The sequence below is a fragment of the Pipistrellus hanaki genome, assembly GCF_964339955.1.
Source record: "Pipistrellus hanaki genome assembly, chromosome: 16".
NCBI classification, from domain to species: Eukaryota; Metazoa; Chordata; class Mammalia; order Chiroptera; family Vespertilionidae; genus Pipistrellus; species Pipistrellus hanaki.
In genome coordinates this window covers 15270321-15286367 of record NC_140518.1, presented here as the reverse complement: position 1 = coordinate 15286367, position 16047 = coordinate 15270321, and the positions used below count along the sequence as shown (strand labels likewise).

Sequence of the window (16047 nt, the reverse complement as noted above, 5' to 3'; positions counted from 1 at the left end):
GTAAGCTTGGTCTTACACTCCTACCAGCCCCTCCTCCCCACTCCTCCTCCTCTACCTTCCCCTCTGACTTGACAGTTACGCCATTGCTTTCTCCCTTTGCTGGCTTACACTCTCCCTCTGCATTACTACTGCCTTTGCCCCTCTTCCAAATGACGGGATTATGCAGGCACGGTTAGCAGCAACAACCATTCAAAATGCACAGTCAGCCAGGCTGGTGTGGCTCAGTGGTTGAGCACCCATCTATGAACCAGGAGGTCACAGTTTGATTCCCGGGCAAGGCACATGTCCAGGTTGTGGGCTTGATCCCCAGTGGGGGAAGGGGGGGGGGTGGGGAGTAGGAGGCAGCTAATCAATGATTCACTCTCATCAATGTTTCTCTCTCTCCCCCTCTCCCTTCCTCGCTGAAATCAATTAAAAATTTTTTTTTAAATAACAAATAAAAAATACATTTTAAAAGTGAAATGCACAGGCGGAGCTGAGGAGTGGGAAGTATAAACGCCAGGGCAGCGCTAGGGCCCTGCCCTCCAGGAACTTAGTCTGACTCTAATTAGACACCCAAGACACAAAACCATAAAGATAATTGTCTTCTTTTCAAAAACAATTATGCTGCTCATCACAGAGTTACCATGTGACCCAGCAGTATACACCCACGAGACCCGAAAACATATGTTCACACAAAAATCTGAACACGGATAATCACAGCAGCATTGTTCGTAATAATGAAAAGGCAACGACAACCCAAATACCCATCAACTGAGGAAGGGAAAACCACAGTGCGGTCTAGCCTTACAACGACTATCATTCAGCCATAGACAGGGCCTGAGCACTAATGCGTGCAGGGTGCTGAGTGAAAAAGCTAATCACAAAAGACCATATAGGATAGGATCCTGTTTATGCGAAGTGTCCAGAACCAGCAAACCCCCAGAGACCGGAAGTTATATGGTGGTTGCCAACAGCTGGAGGAGCATGGGTTGGGGGTGGGGAGAGGTAATAGCCAAAGGGTATGAGAGGGGGGCTTCTCACTTGGGTGATGAAAGTGGTTTAAAACGGTTTGTGGTGATGGTTGTACAACTCCATGAAGAAAAGATTGAATCGTACACTTCAAATGGGGGAATGAATGGTATGGCGTGTGAATAAGTCAAAAAGCTGTATTTCAAAAACCAACATATCGAATACATACAATTTGGCATTTAAATCCCAGAACTGGGTGTCATCTGTTATCCAAGGGTTGCTGGGGAGGCAGCCTGACATGATGGCGTCATTGGACGAGAACTGCTCACTGTATTTGACGATCCTGCAAAGCAAATGGAAAAAATTTCCGAGGAGTTCAACACCCAAGAGACTAAGTCCATGCTTGTCCTCCCTTATTGATTTAGTTGCCTATTATTACTGCCTTCTCAGGAAAACACTCTAACAGCACTCAGATTAGCAGGCATTTGACGAAAACCTGTCCCCATTCTACTTGTGAAATGAAGTGCTGTCTCCCAATCCAGTCCCTTTTTAATTTCTCTGTAACTGATTTAATTTTTTTTTTAAATGCAGGCTCTTGACATTGTATCTTGGCCCTAAACCCTTTGTGTGTCTCAGATAATGTCCTCCAGGGGACTGGGTCAAGGTAGCCTGAACATTCAACAAACCATTCAACAAGACATGGTCATGAGAAGATGTCCGACTGCCCCACCCTTGGGTGTCACAGATGGCCTCCAGAACTAGACACCTTATACCCATCATGGCATCCCACTCCATCCCCTCAAGCCAGACACCTCAGTACCAACAGGGCTCAGGCCCACAGTAGATGGGTGATCCCAAACTTCAAATGAGGGGCCTTCTTCACCCATCATGTGTTGCTCTTGGAAAAGGCATAAGCTGGGGCGACCAGGGAGAAGAGAATTCTAAGAAGCATTAAACCAAGCTATGAGGACAGATGGTTAACCAAGCAGATCTAACCTCAATGTGTCCTCATTGGATTTCAGATCAGAGATTAATAATGGACACTTAATAATACCCTGACTCTGACTACAACCCACCTTTCCCCAGTTAGTTTGGAAGGTGATGCTAGGAACACATCAATGCCAGGCTACCATGGACCCCCGTAGGGTCCAGCCCATGAACTCGCCTCATCTTCCCACCACAAAAGAGATGACAGTCCTGTGCAGAACTTCACCCACCCCGGATTTTGCTGAACCCAAGATGAGACCTGGAGACTTGCACCAAGTGGACCACCAGTAACTCAACACCCAAAAGACCTCTCTTGTCCCACAAAGTACATTAGGATCTTAAGTCAGTCTAGGACCTCTCAAGTTTGCCTTAAAGCAAAAGTTCTCTTCTTGCCTATCCGCTGTTCACACCTCGGCAAGACCAACAAGTTAGGAACATACCCTCCAAGGGACACCGAAGACTTCACCGTGGACCTCATCAAGGCCTGTTGGTAATACATGATCTGGAAGAGACATGGTCATGAGAAGATGTCCGACTGCCCCACCCTTGGGTGTCACAGATGGCCTCCAGAACTAGACACCTTATACCCATCATGGCATCCCACTCCATCCCCTCAAGCCAGACACCTCAGTACCAACAGGGCTCAGGCCCACAGTAGATGGGTGATCCCAAACTTCAAATGAGGGGCCTTCTTCACCCATCATGTGTTGCTCTTGGAAAAGGCCTAAGCTGGGGCGACCAGGGAGAAGAGAATTCTAAGAAGCATTAAACCAAGCTATGAGGACAGATGGTTAACCAAGCAGATCTAACCTCAATGGCCAACGATTACATGTCAAAATGGGCCCTGTGCCACCCTGGGCAGACTCTGAACAGCCCTGTAATTGTAGGGCCAGGGCCAGGGTGGGGATGCAGACCCCACAGCATTTGATAGGTGGCTCCTGGGAGTGTCTCAGAAGCCGAGTCCAGCATCAGCCCCATTCAGATCTCACAGAGGATGCTTTGCCATGCTGTGATGTCCATTCATTCGTAAACAGTCTTCTGAACGTTACATGTGGCTTTTCTCTCATTGCCGAGGGCAGAGCCTCAAGCCCAAGTACATGTAACGTGTTGGAGGATTTAAAACCAAACGTCCCTGGGACTGGGAGGCAAATTACCTCTTTTTTGACAGCAGTGATTGTTTGTTTCTGTAAAACAAAGAAGCCAGAGCCGTTAAACAGATGCCATGAAATCATCACAGTCCAAAGGCCCATTTGGAAAATAAAAACACACTCCCCATGAGAAAACTGTCCATCTGCTCTTACTGAGAAGATAGAATTTCCCCCTCCCCACCACCTCCACCCTCTTCTGGGCAACTACTGGAGAATTCAATCAACTGAGAGACTTGATGAAGGCAGGGTAGGATTTACCACTGTGACCTGAACCTGCTCTCCTAAAAGCCAAGATGCAGGAAAGACTAAGTTTGGGATTGGTCCCCACCTACTGCCATGCCTTCCGAACCACCTGAAATGGACTAGGAGGTAAAGATGGGGAACCGGCATGAGTGTCTGTTTCTCCTCTCACAGGAGAGAGAGAGCTGAATGAATGGTGAGACTCATTCCTAATTCATTTGTAACAGCTTCACCGATACCACAAGTGGGAGGTAGGGATCACACAGGAGCCCAGCCGGTGAGGCTCAGTGATTGAGAGTTAACCTGTGAACTAGAAGAACAGGGTTCAATTCCTAGTTAGGGCACATACCTGGGTTGCAGGCTCGATCCCCAGTGTGGGACATACAGGAGGCTGTCAATCAGTGATTCTCTCTCTTCATGGATGTTTCTATCTCTCTCTCCCTCACCCTTCCTCTCTGAAATCAACACACACACACACACACACACACACACACACACACACACACTTGGTAAAAAGGCCAAGGAGGATACTATTTTCCTCAGCCAGTTAATAACTTATGGCCCAGGAGGTTCCAACCTAGAATGTCATGTTCAGTGTCCTTGCCAGTTTTTATTTTGCTTCATCAGATTGCTTTTATGTACTTGCTTTTCACAGGAAATCCTTTTCCCAGGTGGGGAGTGGGGAGAGGTATCCTAGGAAGGTAAAACTCAGGTAGGTCTCTTGTTGGGGACCCCCACACACCCTGACTTCCTCTTCATAGCCTTCATCACAATTAATGATATATTTCTTTGTGCGGCTCTCTAATATACATATCACCCACTAGGCACCATTAGGAGCAGGGCGGCCCTGTCTGTCTGCCCTAGCGTAATATCTGGTGCGGAGTAGATGCTCAATAAATATTAAATACATGATGACTGCCATGTACTGAGGCCTGAAAAAAAAAATGGAGATGTATTCTAAGCTTAATAGAACATGTCTCCACTTAAAAAGTTGATCCAAATATTTTGGCAACCACACTGGTTATGCGTTCCCATTCTGTCTCCACATGGGGTGCTGTTTCAGAAGACACACACACTTCTGGTAGGAAAGGACCCCGGGGCCATAGCAGATTTGCGTGCAAACCTGATGTAACCAGATGCTTCTGTTGTGATCTGCTGAAATGGAGTAAAAATAGTACGGACTGGCCTCTGCCCTCTGCTCACAGGGGACGCTGGACTGGTGCATAACAGCCACCACTTAGCAATTAGTGCATAGCCATGTGCACCTCGTGGAGCCCTGACAAAACTAAAACCTGTGGAAGGAGAGAGGTTTTAGTGTCCCCATATTCCGCTCTGAGACTGGACGAGGTTATGGGCAGCTTTTTCAGCAGCGCCTGGTCAGTAAGTGGCCGGGCCAAGATTCGAACCCAGCTCTGCCTTTTGCGGAGCTGAGGAGGGATCCATGAGAAACAGAAAATAGCCTGCCCTTGCCCTGACGCGGAGGACGATGCCAAATAGAATGACTCTGTCCAGCCATTTCAAGTAAAATGTAAAAAGAGAGCTGAGCCCCAGCGCCGAGAGGGAACACAGACACAGGAAACGCTCTTTAATTCACATCGTGGAGGTAAAACCAACTCCCGGCGCTGAGATAGGTAAGATCTGGGGACCCGGTGCACAGCGTGGCGACTGTACTTAGCGGTGCTGAAGTGCAGGCCTGGAGGTTGTTGAGCAAGTAGCTCTAAAATGTTAACACACTCACACACACACACACATACACACACACACACACACGCAATCCTAATTATGCGAGGGGACAGAGGTAGGTGTTCACTAATCTTACTGTGGTCATGTGTTGCCACATGTCTCTAATCATCTCTTAAGCTTAGCTATGTTACACGTCAGTATCTCCGTGGAGCTGGGAGCAGGGGAGATGGGAATGATGGTAAAGGTCATTACAAGGCCTGCGCTCGGCAGCCAGCATCCTACACACCCTCCTTCCAAGTGCCTGGTTCCCAAGGTCCAACTTCCTGTCGGCCACCGTCCTGTGGCCACGGGGCTCCCGCGTGGACAGTCACAGACAAGTCCGCCCTGATGTTCTCCAGGCTCCGAGGCGGGCTGTCCTTGCGGGCATTTCTATCCTACCTGGCGTGGTCGGACTTTGGCCTCACATGCTTGTTTCTGGGGCCATTCTCTCAGTCTTCCGGGTTCCAAATGTTTCATAGGCTAATGCCCTGCATTGGCTTTTATTACCCTCTTAGGGCCCTGCCTGGGCGGTGAGGTTCGCTGTTGGGTTTCAGATTCCCGGGATGACCAGCAACCTTCCGGGAATCGGACTGCAGCGAGCTCTCTGATCATAAGGCACAGCTGCATCTGGGGTTTCCCCACCTCCACGTGGGAGTGGACTGGAGCATTTATTTCTAGCTCTGAAGACAGCTGCCCATAGGATAGCTTCCTCTAGATCAGTGGTCGGCAAACTCATTAGTCAACAGAGCCAAATATCAACAGGACAACGATTGAGATTTCTTTTGAGAGCCGAAAACCAACTTCTGTGCATGGGCCATGAAGTTTCAATCGTAGTACGTGCGCGCCCGCACATGGTAGTTTGTGGGAGAGCCACACTCAAGGGGCCAAAGAGCCGCAGTTTGCTGACCACTGCTCTAGATGGACACAGGGCATCTCTGTCCTTGTAGGGGTATGTGTATGGGGGTGGGGGTGTATGGGGCCGTGGGGGTGAGTGTTCTGGACGTCTTTAAAAGACCAAGAGAAAATCTGATGGAAAGGTGGGTGGAAGAAAGACAGTGGATGTGGGGATCAAGCCAAGGTCAAAATCCTGGTTCTGTGGTTTGTTGGCTACGTGACTTTGGATGAGATTTTTAGCATTTCAAAGCCTCTGCTTTCTCATTGGTGAAAGGAGATGGAAAAGGAGAGATTAAGAGAGACAACAGACAAGTGACTGTGGCCAGTGGCGTAGGAGTCACATACTGCTGAGAACACACGTGGCATGGCTTTGGCCCTACTTACAAGATAAAACCCAGGATGCCCGTGCGATCTTTGGTACACACTACAAAAGGTACTTGTTATGTACCTGGAATTCAAATGTAACTGGCCACCCTACATTTTCATTTGCCAAACTTCATAAACCTATCAAAATTATTACTTAGCCCAAGGCCATAAGAAACATTAATCTATATATGCAAAGTGTCCCCTTGGGAATTTGACCAGTAGACAGGGAGTCAAATTGCTCTCTATGGCATGAGCTGACCACCAGAGGGCAGCGTAGAACGAAGGATGGCCCCAGCCAGCAGCCAGAAGGCCCTTAATCGCCCCTGATCCCTGTCCAGACCTAAGGACCCTACCCGTGCATGAATTTCATGCACAGGGCTTCTAGTTTTAAATAAAGTGAAGTTATTTAAAAAATACATACACACGGGCTGGGACCAGTTTGGCTCAGTGGATAGAGCGTTGGCCTGCGGACTGAAAGGTCCCGGGTTTGATTCGGTCAAGGGCATGTACCTTGGTTGCGGGCACATCCCCAGTGGGGGGTGTGCAAGAGGCAGCTGATCGATGATTCTCTCTCATCAATGTTTCTAACTCTCTATCCCTCTCTCTTCCTCTCTGTGAAAAATCAATTATATATATATATATATATATATATATATATATATATATATATATATATTTTTTTTTTTTTTTTAAATAAAAATAAAAATAAAAAATACATACACATTCTTGTAAGCAATTCAAAGTAAGCCACCTCCTGGTAAAATAATAACATTTTTTGACCCTGGAATTCACACACAGATCCCCTGCCTTCCCAGAGTTGGCCCTCCTGGACTGGGGTCATTTCTCTCTATTCCTCATCTGGGTAACACACTTTGCACAGTGAGATGCTCAGTCTAAGAAATCTCCAAATGCCCTACATTCTTGGGATTCTAGCTTGTTATTTTTCGCTTGCAGATTTGCCCAAATAGGGGCAGAGCTGGAGCTTATTTACCCAGCTCCGCGGCCCACTCCTTGACCTTGAGCGCCGGATGCGGGCTGCACCAATAATCCCAGGGCAGCAGGGGTCAGGGCCCTGGCCTGTGAGGGCCTCGGGCCACTGTGCCCAGAAGTGCAGGAGCCCAGAACAGGGACAAGCCAGGACCCTGGGATCAGGCAGCCAGGCGGGGAGCTGCAAAAACAAGAGGTGAGGGGAGAGGGGAGGGAGCAAAGGCAAGCACAGAGCAAAACATGGGACGGGGAGAGGCCTAAGGAATTGGGGTGGGCAAGCTTTGAGAGCAAGTGGGGAACCAGGAAATTCAGAACGGACGCAGTGAATGCAAAGCAGAAGAAAGGAGCCGGGAGGCAGGCAGTTAGCTATGCTAGGAGACACTCCACATTCCCACCACCCCCTCCTCTCAGGGCAGGTAAACCCGAAAAACAGGGAACGCTGAGTCAAACTGGGGAAATGTTGCAGACAGATAAACCCAGCAGCAGCCTCTATTTCCCTAACAGCCGATCAGGCACCCGCTGGGGCAGGCTGAGGGGACAGGCAGGAGGGCCCCGCCTGCGTGAGAATTCTTAATTCTTCTCAATTCTCCACAACAGCCAGAGTGCAGACAGGAGAAAGGGTGCTGATGGAGAGAGAGAGAGAGAGAGAGAGAGAGAGAGAGAGAGAGAGAGAGAGAACAATGGTAAACAAGTGAAAGCAGCCCCATGGCAAACATCAGCAGACATACAAGCCCTTTGCCCAAACCACACACTCCGACCTCTGACCCAGGGGAGGAAATTGCCAGCAACTGGCCAAATGGGCTTTGAAAGCGGAGGGCACCCTCTCCTGGGAGCCTGACCAGGGAGGGTGCTGTGCTTTCCGCCTCTGCCCTCCCCACCTCCACCACAGCGGTTTCCAGAGCTGCCAGCTCTACCCATAAAAAATGAAAACGCGAAAAGCACATCTTCAAGCCAGGTTCAGTATCTGCCTTGATGATTCTGTTTCCGTGGCAACCAAGCGACAAGGCCTCAGCAATTATCTATCATCTGACGAGGGGAACGTGGAAAAGGCTGCTGAAGGCTGACAGTGTATCAAAGGAAGGGTCACTCTGAGTGGGGACAAGGGGCTTAGCAATGCCACCCAACCCCGTGGTGCCCTCTGGGGACACGGAATCTCTCTCCAGATGGACTCCATCCCTGGGCATCTGTCTAACGCACTGGTTAGAAGTCCCCAGGGCCATTTTGAGTTCTGGGTCCCAGAGGGCAAAAGTATACATGTCACAGCTGCCTGTTGGCTTGCTTGTTCCTGCTTCTTTTTCTTTCCCCGCTGGCTCCCTTCTCCCTCCTGGCTCCCACTCAGGCCTTAAGGCAATACCTATGCTTAGAGATGACACACTAGGCTAAGGAGGTCACTGACCCCTTGCTGCCCAAAGACAACGTTAGACAAAAACCAATGAAACCAGTTGCAGTGGGGTTTAGGCTGGTTTACTGGGATCAGTGGTTCTCACCCACGATAATTTTGTCCCCCAGGGTGCATGGGACAACGTCTGGAAACATCTGTGACTGTCAGGACTGGGAGGTGGGCAGGGAAAGGCACCATGTTAACGGCATCCAGTGGGGAGAGGCCAGGATATGCTAAACATCCTACACTGCCCAGGACAGCTCCAAACAGTAGCGCCAGCTTTGAGAAACCCTGCCCAGAATGCTCGCTGTTTCAACAGCTTATGAATTGCTTTTCTTTACGTAAGAAACCATCATGGGACATTGGCCATCCATCATCAATAGTAGCTGTATTGGGGGAAAGAGTCCCTTTAAAACAAAAGCTTAGGAGAACCTCTGCAAAGATCCCAGCCTACTGAGATGAAAAGAAGAAGAAAAAAAAAAGTGGCATCCCAGGTCCTGTGGAGGATGAAGGTTTAAACCCAAAGTTGACTCCAAGGTTGTAAGCCTGGGGCCTATAAAGCTTCAGGGAGCCCGGGAACTGGCTGAAATGGTATGCAAAATGTCTGCTAGGAGTCTTTAGGCAGAGTGCTTCATAACTTTCATCAGATTTTCAAAGGAAGAAGTGATTCCGAAAAATCTGAAAGCCAACCGTCTGGATCCCATTGGCTCCGACCTGCACTCTAGATCTCCTGTCTTTCTCTATGCAGGGCCCTGGCCATGGCGTCCCCGCCCCCAACACTGATGCCACGGAGCCCATAGTCCTCCTCTCCTAGGCACTCTCCCAGAGGAGATGTCATTGCCCCAACAGACACAACTGGACAATAGACAGATGGGCATCTTCCCAGACTAAGACCCTGACCTAGGCCCTGTCCGCCCAACATAGGCAGCAGAGACCTACCTGGTTTACCTGCACTTCATTCGGATTGGTCACTCGGTCCAGGCCATAGTCCAGCACGTTGTTCATTCCTGGCTGAAGGGAATAAAAATAACATAAGGACCACTGCTGGGAGAGTCTCCGGTTTCCAATTAACTTTGTGAGAGTGAGCTGAGAAGGGCTGATGTCCCTGGTTTACCCAGAGAAGGGGAGCTACGAGGGAGTAAGACCCTCTGGTGAGCTTCCTGAGCATTCTGCCACCACAGCATCCCCAGACCCTAACACAGTGGGATGGGGAGATACATGCATGCACTGATGGACGGGTGGGTGAGTGAGTAAGTGGGTGATGGGTAGATGAATAGGTGGGTGGGTAGATGGATGGATGGATGAGTGGATGGGTAGATAGGTGGGTAGGTGTAAGGATGAATGGAGGGAGGGATGGGTCAGTAGGTGGGTAAAGGGTAGATAGATGTGTGGATGGATGCTCTGGTGAGTATGTGGGCAAATGAGTGGTTGCATGGATAGATGAATAAATGAGGAGGTAGATGGGTGATGGATGGATGGGTAGGTGGATGGATGATCTGATGTACAAATAAAACTCAACTTCAATAAGAGTTCACTGGGATTAACACCTGGGACTCCCAACTTCTCCCCGGGTGCTCCTTCCTACTCCACAGTGCAGTGCTTCAGAGAGCCCAGGCTTCAGCCAGGGACCTCTGGGACCTAATCCCAGTCCTGCCACTTCCTAGCTCCGAGGAAGGTCTTAGAACGTATTCCTCTCTGCACACGCTTCCTTTCTGAGAAATGGCGATGCTGCTCCCGCCTGTCGGGTTCTTGTGAGGATTTAATAAGATGGAGTGTGAAGCTCGCTCGGCAGAAGGCCGCTATTCCTGAGCAAGGGCTTGTGTTCATTCCAAGACGGTGTGCGTAAACAGAGGCCTGGCCCACCGCTGGGTCTCAAGCTTGGGCAGTTCCCTTCTCCATCAGGCCACCCGCTCTCCAGCCCATCTGGCCTGGTTTCTCCCGATTCTCTGAGGCCGGCAGTTCGGGTCTTGCACTTCCCTCTGTGCTGGCTGGGTGCCAGGCAGCCATCAAGTTCTCGTGTGATTCACAAGGCCGATTTCACTGCAGCAGAGACAGGAAGCTTCTGGGCTCTCTCCCCATCAGATTCCGCCTCATCAGCAGCATCAGTCACATTTTTCAGCTCAGAAGAATGACTGCCAAATAAACTTTAGGATGCCCGGTTCAGTTTGAATTTCAGATAAATAACAAATAGTTTGATTATATGGTTTTGCCTAAAAAAATAGACTCCATATGTGTTTAGTAGAAGCACGCGATGAGTATCAAAATATTGGGACATACATCATTTGCTGTTTATCTGAAATGCAAGTTTAATTGGGCATAATGGATTGTATTTGCTAAATCTGGCAACTTAGCTCAGCAGGCTACCATGCGGGCCAATGTTGGGCTTACCGCCTAGGCAGGGAAGAGAAAGAAAGAAGTAGGAGGTGGGTGGGAGGAGGACAATGAAAGGGGATGGCCGTCCTCACCCGAGTTGTTGTTACATGTGGACCTCAATCAACATACTTAGCAGCTACTTCCGGTGGCTGGCTCTGTGCTCAGCCCTGGGGAGCCCATGGTGCTTGGGACAGGGACCCCCTGCCTCCAACATCCCAGCAGGAGGAGGCAGCCACTCAGCAATTAATCACACAAATGATGAGCTACAGTTATAACAAGTGTTGTGAAGGGACAGTATAGAAGTCCAAACCAGCCTTCAGTGGGCTCTAACTCAGTGGTCAGCAAACTGCGGCTCAAGAGCCACCTGCGGCTCTTTGGCCCCTTGAGTGTGGCTCTTCCACAAAATACCACGGCCTGGGCGAGTCTATGTTGAAGAAGTGGCATTAGAAGAAGTTTAAGTTTAAAAAATTTGGCTCTCAAAAGAAATTTCTTTTTTTAATCTTTTTTTTATTATTAAATTATTATCTGTGTACATATCTTACCATTGCCCCCCCCCCAAAAGAAATTTCAATCGTTGTACTGTTGATATTTGGCTCTGTTGACTAATGTGTTTGCTGACCACTGCTCTAACCCAGCATATGGGGTGCCGGGGGCATCAGAATCAGGGCCTTTACCTACAGTCGGTTCCAGAAATTGCCCCCTCCATCTGGTATAAGAAACCCCCAGTTTAACTGAAGACTTCACACACAGACACACACACACACACACACACACACACACACACACACACAAACACATATTCTCATACCACTTTCATATCTCACACAAATACATCCGCTAGCACACGCAGTCGCATTTATACCCTCACACACACTCTGTCACACTCAGACCCACTCTGAGTGCACGCATGCTCCCACTTCCACGGTGCCAGTGCAGTCATCTTGAGTCTCGAATTAGTTCTCCAAGTCTTTCTCTTGAACTTGACTCATGCTGTTATGTAACTGTGGCCGCCCGAGCGCTCAGTGGTGCACCTGCGTAACCATCATCAGCACAGGGCTGCGCAGACCAGACAGCCTTGGACTCAGAGCTGGGCTGACCATGGGGCTCTGTTATTCTGCCAGCCTGTCCAGGGCCAGCCCTCCCGGCTCTCTTCAGCTCTACAGAAGGGCTGCCCTGCTGCCTGGGCACGTGCCTCCTCTCGGCCTTTGCATAAGTCTCAGCAATGCCTATAGAGCTGTGTTCCATCCCAGCACCCTGCCTTCGGAACTCCCCTGGGGGCTGCCTTTCTGCTTCTGCCAGATGGGGAAAACCTCCAGGCTCCATTCATTTATTCATTCATTCATTCATTCATTCATCAGGTAGCATAAAGTCTTTGTTCCCATGATAGTCACCAGAGCCAGCTGAAGTGGTGTCTGGTACGCAAGGAGATGCTTGAACGGAGATAACCCAGAGCGGCCTGTCAGTGCCCAGGAAACAAGGGCAATGGCATCCCTGTGGTGACTGCCAGCTGACACTCCACCAAGCCCTTCTCGTGCTCGCCTCACTTTCTCTCATCATCACTCTCTTCCCTAACGTATCAGTTAAGAACCTTTGGTGCATGGGACAGAAAACAAAATCTATATATATATATATATATATATATATATATATATATATATATATATATATATATATATAAAGCCCAGTGACTGTTATGGCAAAACGACCAGAACAACCAATCGCTATGACGTGCACTGACAATCAGGAGATGTGACAGACACTTGACACAGGAGCTGCCCCTGGTGGTCAGTGTGCTCCCACAGCGGGAGCACCGCTCAGCCAGGAGCCGGGCTCACAGCTGGTAAGCCAAGTGGTAAGGAGCGAGTAGGTGGATGGTTAGGAGCAAGCAGACAAGCAGTTAAGAGTGAGGGGTCCCAGATGGCAAGAGGGCGCAGGCCAGGCTGAGGAACCCCACCTCCATGAGCGAATTTTGTGCATCGGGCCTCCATCTATATATAAAAGCCTAAGCAACCGTGCAACCATGTGACTGGTTGCTATGATGCACACTGACTACCAGGGGAAGGATGTCAACGCACAGGCATGGAAACAGAGGGAAGGGGGGAGGCGGAAGGGGAGAGGGTGAGAAGAGATTAACCAAACGTCTTATATGCATACTAGAGGTCTGGTGCACAGATTCCTGCATCAGTGCGGTCCCTCGACCTGACCTGTAGCGATTGGGCTGCAACCAGCAGTCGGACATCCCCCGAGGATCCAGAGGGTGCAGGCCAGGCTGAGGGCCCCCATCAGTGCATGAATCTGTGCACGGAGTCTCTAGTAATAAATAAAATTCCAAATAGTTTCATTAAACAAAATAAAACCAGGCAAAGAGGCTGAAGCAGGGAGATGAGTTTGGGTGCACGGGCTGGAGAAGCCTGCTCGAAGCAGATCTTGGCTTCAATATCACTTCCTCAAACAGGTGTTCCCGGATCCCCGATCTGAGGCAGGACCCCGTCTCCCGCAGCCAGCTGCCCTGGCATTCTGTGCAGTACAGGTTCACCCCTGCAAGCTCCTGAACCTCCCTGAGCCTTGATCTCCCCATCTGGACAAGGATGGGGATGAGGCTACTCCCTACCTCACAGCATCATCCCCGGGCCAATAGGACCATCTGTGCCAAAAGCTTAACAGGCACCCAGTAGGCACTCGACGATGATTTCTAGCTCGAGTTATTTTATGCCAGGACCCTCACTGCTCTGCTGGCACAGAGTCAGGGCCTCCTGAAGGTTTCACAGGTTAGTGCACAGACCAGTGAATAGGGGAATGAACTGATTCGGTAACTGCAGGCCGTGCCCCGCCCACAGCAATGGGTCCCCGTCAGTTCACATGCAATCTGTTCCACAGGCCATTGAGCCAAGTGCTTTGTCTGCCTGGCTGGCTTCATTCCCAGGGGACTGAGAGTCTGTTTGGGTCTCCGGGAGACGGTCTGACAGTGCTGAGCTCCCGGGCTTCCTGGCTTTGCTCAGCTTGAAGGCCGAGACGGACCTCAAACTGGACACTCTCCAAGCAGAGCACGGCCCTAACCCCAAAAGGCTGTGAGTGTCTTCAGAAAGTGGAGGGAGCAGGACCCACAGGCCCTCCGGCCTCATCTGGGACGATCCGGTTTCGACTTCAGGGAGCAGTAAGAGAGAGACTGGCTGTGAAGCATTTTGTGTCCAAGGGATTTTTTACAACTGCTCCGCGTGCGTCAAGGCCTCGTTCTGAACTTGGCTCCCCGGTGCTATCGCAGAGGGACCAGGCTCCTGTGAGCCCTGGCGGCCTGGTTGGTGGAGCAGCAGTGACTGATGCCACGCCCTCATCACCACGGAGGTTGCCAAAGGGTCTTGCATGCACTAAGACATCACGGGGCGTGGTCCTGGGAGACCAGAGTAGAGGGCCTAAGAGAGAAAGGCCGTGCAGTCTGTGGGTTCTGATACTCCGGTGCCCACTAGCTGTGTGCCTCTGGCCATTAAGTAACATCCCTGAGCCTCAGCTTCCTTATCGGCAGCATGGGGCTAATAATACTGCCTCCCACACCGGACTGCAAAAATGAAATACTCAAAAGGCAGAGATTGTAGATGGATGTGTCCAGCACAATGAAAATCCTCGACTCAGGTCGATGATGATGATGATGATCATGATCATGATCATGATAGCGACCATGTCAACAGTGGTGATGGTGGGGATGGAGGTGGAGACAGTGGGGCAATGTGGGAGGTGGTGGAGGTGTGAGCGGATGGTGAAAGCAGTCATCACAGAGACACCTTGTCAGGTTTAGGTACCTCTGAGTCATCCAGTGCGGAGCCACTCAGCCATTTGCCTGGCGCGGGGGCTGAGTGCTTACCCCGAGAGAACTGGGGAGAACTTGGATAATCTGATTTCCATTTTGTTCCCCATAGGCCTCTGGGGTTCAGGGACAGAGCAGAGGAGCAGGACCCGGGGAAGGTCATGTTCGGGGTCAGTCTGTGTCACTTTGCAAGGGATGCAGTCGCATGGGCATCCCCCCACCACGGAGTCCCACGTGTACAATGGAAGCCATCCCCACCCTGCAGGGACCAGGATCCTCTCGGTCCCGGCTGCCACCGGGCACCAGGGCATCTTGCCAAAGGAGTGGCCTATCTGCCATTGGCCCTTATCCTCCCCAAGGCTCCCCCTGACTCCCCCTTTAGGAACGGACGTCTGAAGGCAGGCTGTACAACGCTTGGTTCCCTTCTCAGACAGAGAGCTCACTCCTGCGCTCCCGTGCCCTGGGCCCGGTCATCCATCGTCACCCAGCTCCCGGCCCCCGTGTTGGGCGATGGTCAACTGGTTTACCCAGAGGAGGGCGCTGAAGCCAAGCTACACCAAGCAAGCTTCTTGGAGATCAACCCCAGGACCTTCCTTAACCTCGGCAGCAAGTCATCCGAGCCAATGCCCCCAAGATGGGACCCCTGTGGGGTATCTGAGTGTAGAAAGAAAACAAGCCAAACAGCCAAAATCTGACAGGCCTGGCGTTCAATCACCCAGGAGCTTTGGCACCTCAACTGACCCGGTTTGCTGCCCGGCTCTGAGAATTTGGCTGCCTGGTGAGCAAGAGAACTCAAGGAGGAAGACGAAGAACGTTTGAACTCTTCACTTTTCCCCCATCTGCCTTCCCCATCTCCCACCCACCATGGTCCATGGCAGCACATGGGCCTGACAGCGTGAACAGAGGCAGCAGAGCTAACCCCGGGGGTAACAGTGGCAGATGAGGCCACCGTTTCCCAGGGATGAGCCGTGACAAGTCACATCACTATGTACAGCTTGTCTCTCTGGGCTCTTTAAAGCCCCACCGCCAGAGATGTGGCTCCGCACTCACTCTTCCTCTCGCCTCCTCCCATCCCAGCCTGAGGGTGGGGGCGGGGGGTGCAGACCAGGAGAGGGAAGGAGGGGGAGCCATGGCGTTGGCTCTGTCTGCAGAGTGCCAGCTCTCCACCACAGCATTTTGTTTTCATGCTTTGGAGCCTA

The 16047-nt window shown here is 50.7% G+C and overlaps 1 protein-coding gene across 3 annotated transcripts in view; it reads right to left on the bottom strand.

The window, feature by feature from the left end:
• Window positions 1-16047, bottom strand: part of RGS9 (regulator of G protein signaling 9) — a 57653-nt gene that overhangs the window by 14538 nt on the left and 27068 nt on the right. The window contains exons 9-12 of one of the 3 annotated variants that reach the window (XM_084864086.1): window positions 9625-9687; window positions 3093-3122; window positions 2379-2440; window positions 1181-1294 (exon numbers count right to left, since the gene is read on the bottom strand). In XM_084864086.1, coding sequence (XP_084720212.1) covers window positions 1181-1294; window positions 2379-2440; window positions 3093-3122; window positions 9625-9687 — 269 coding nt within the window. Of the gene's footprint in view, window positions 1-1180; window positions 1295-2378; window positions 2441-3092; window positions 3123-9615; window positions 9688-16047 lie in introns of all 3 variants that reach the window. The other 2 variants (XM_084864084.1, XM_084864085.1) reach the window with 2 other exon arrangements.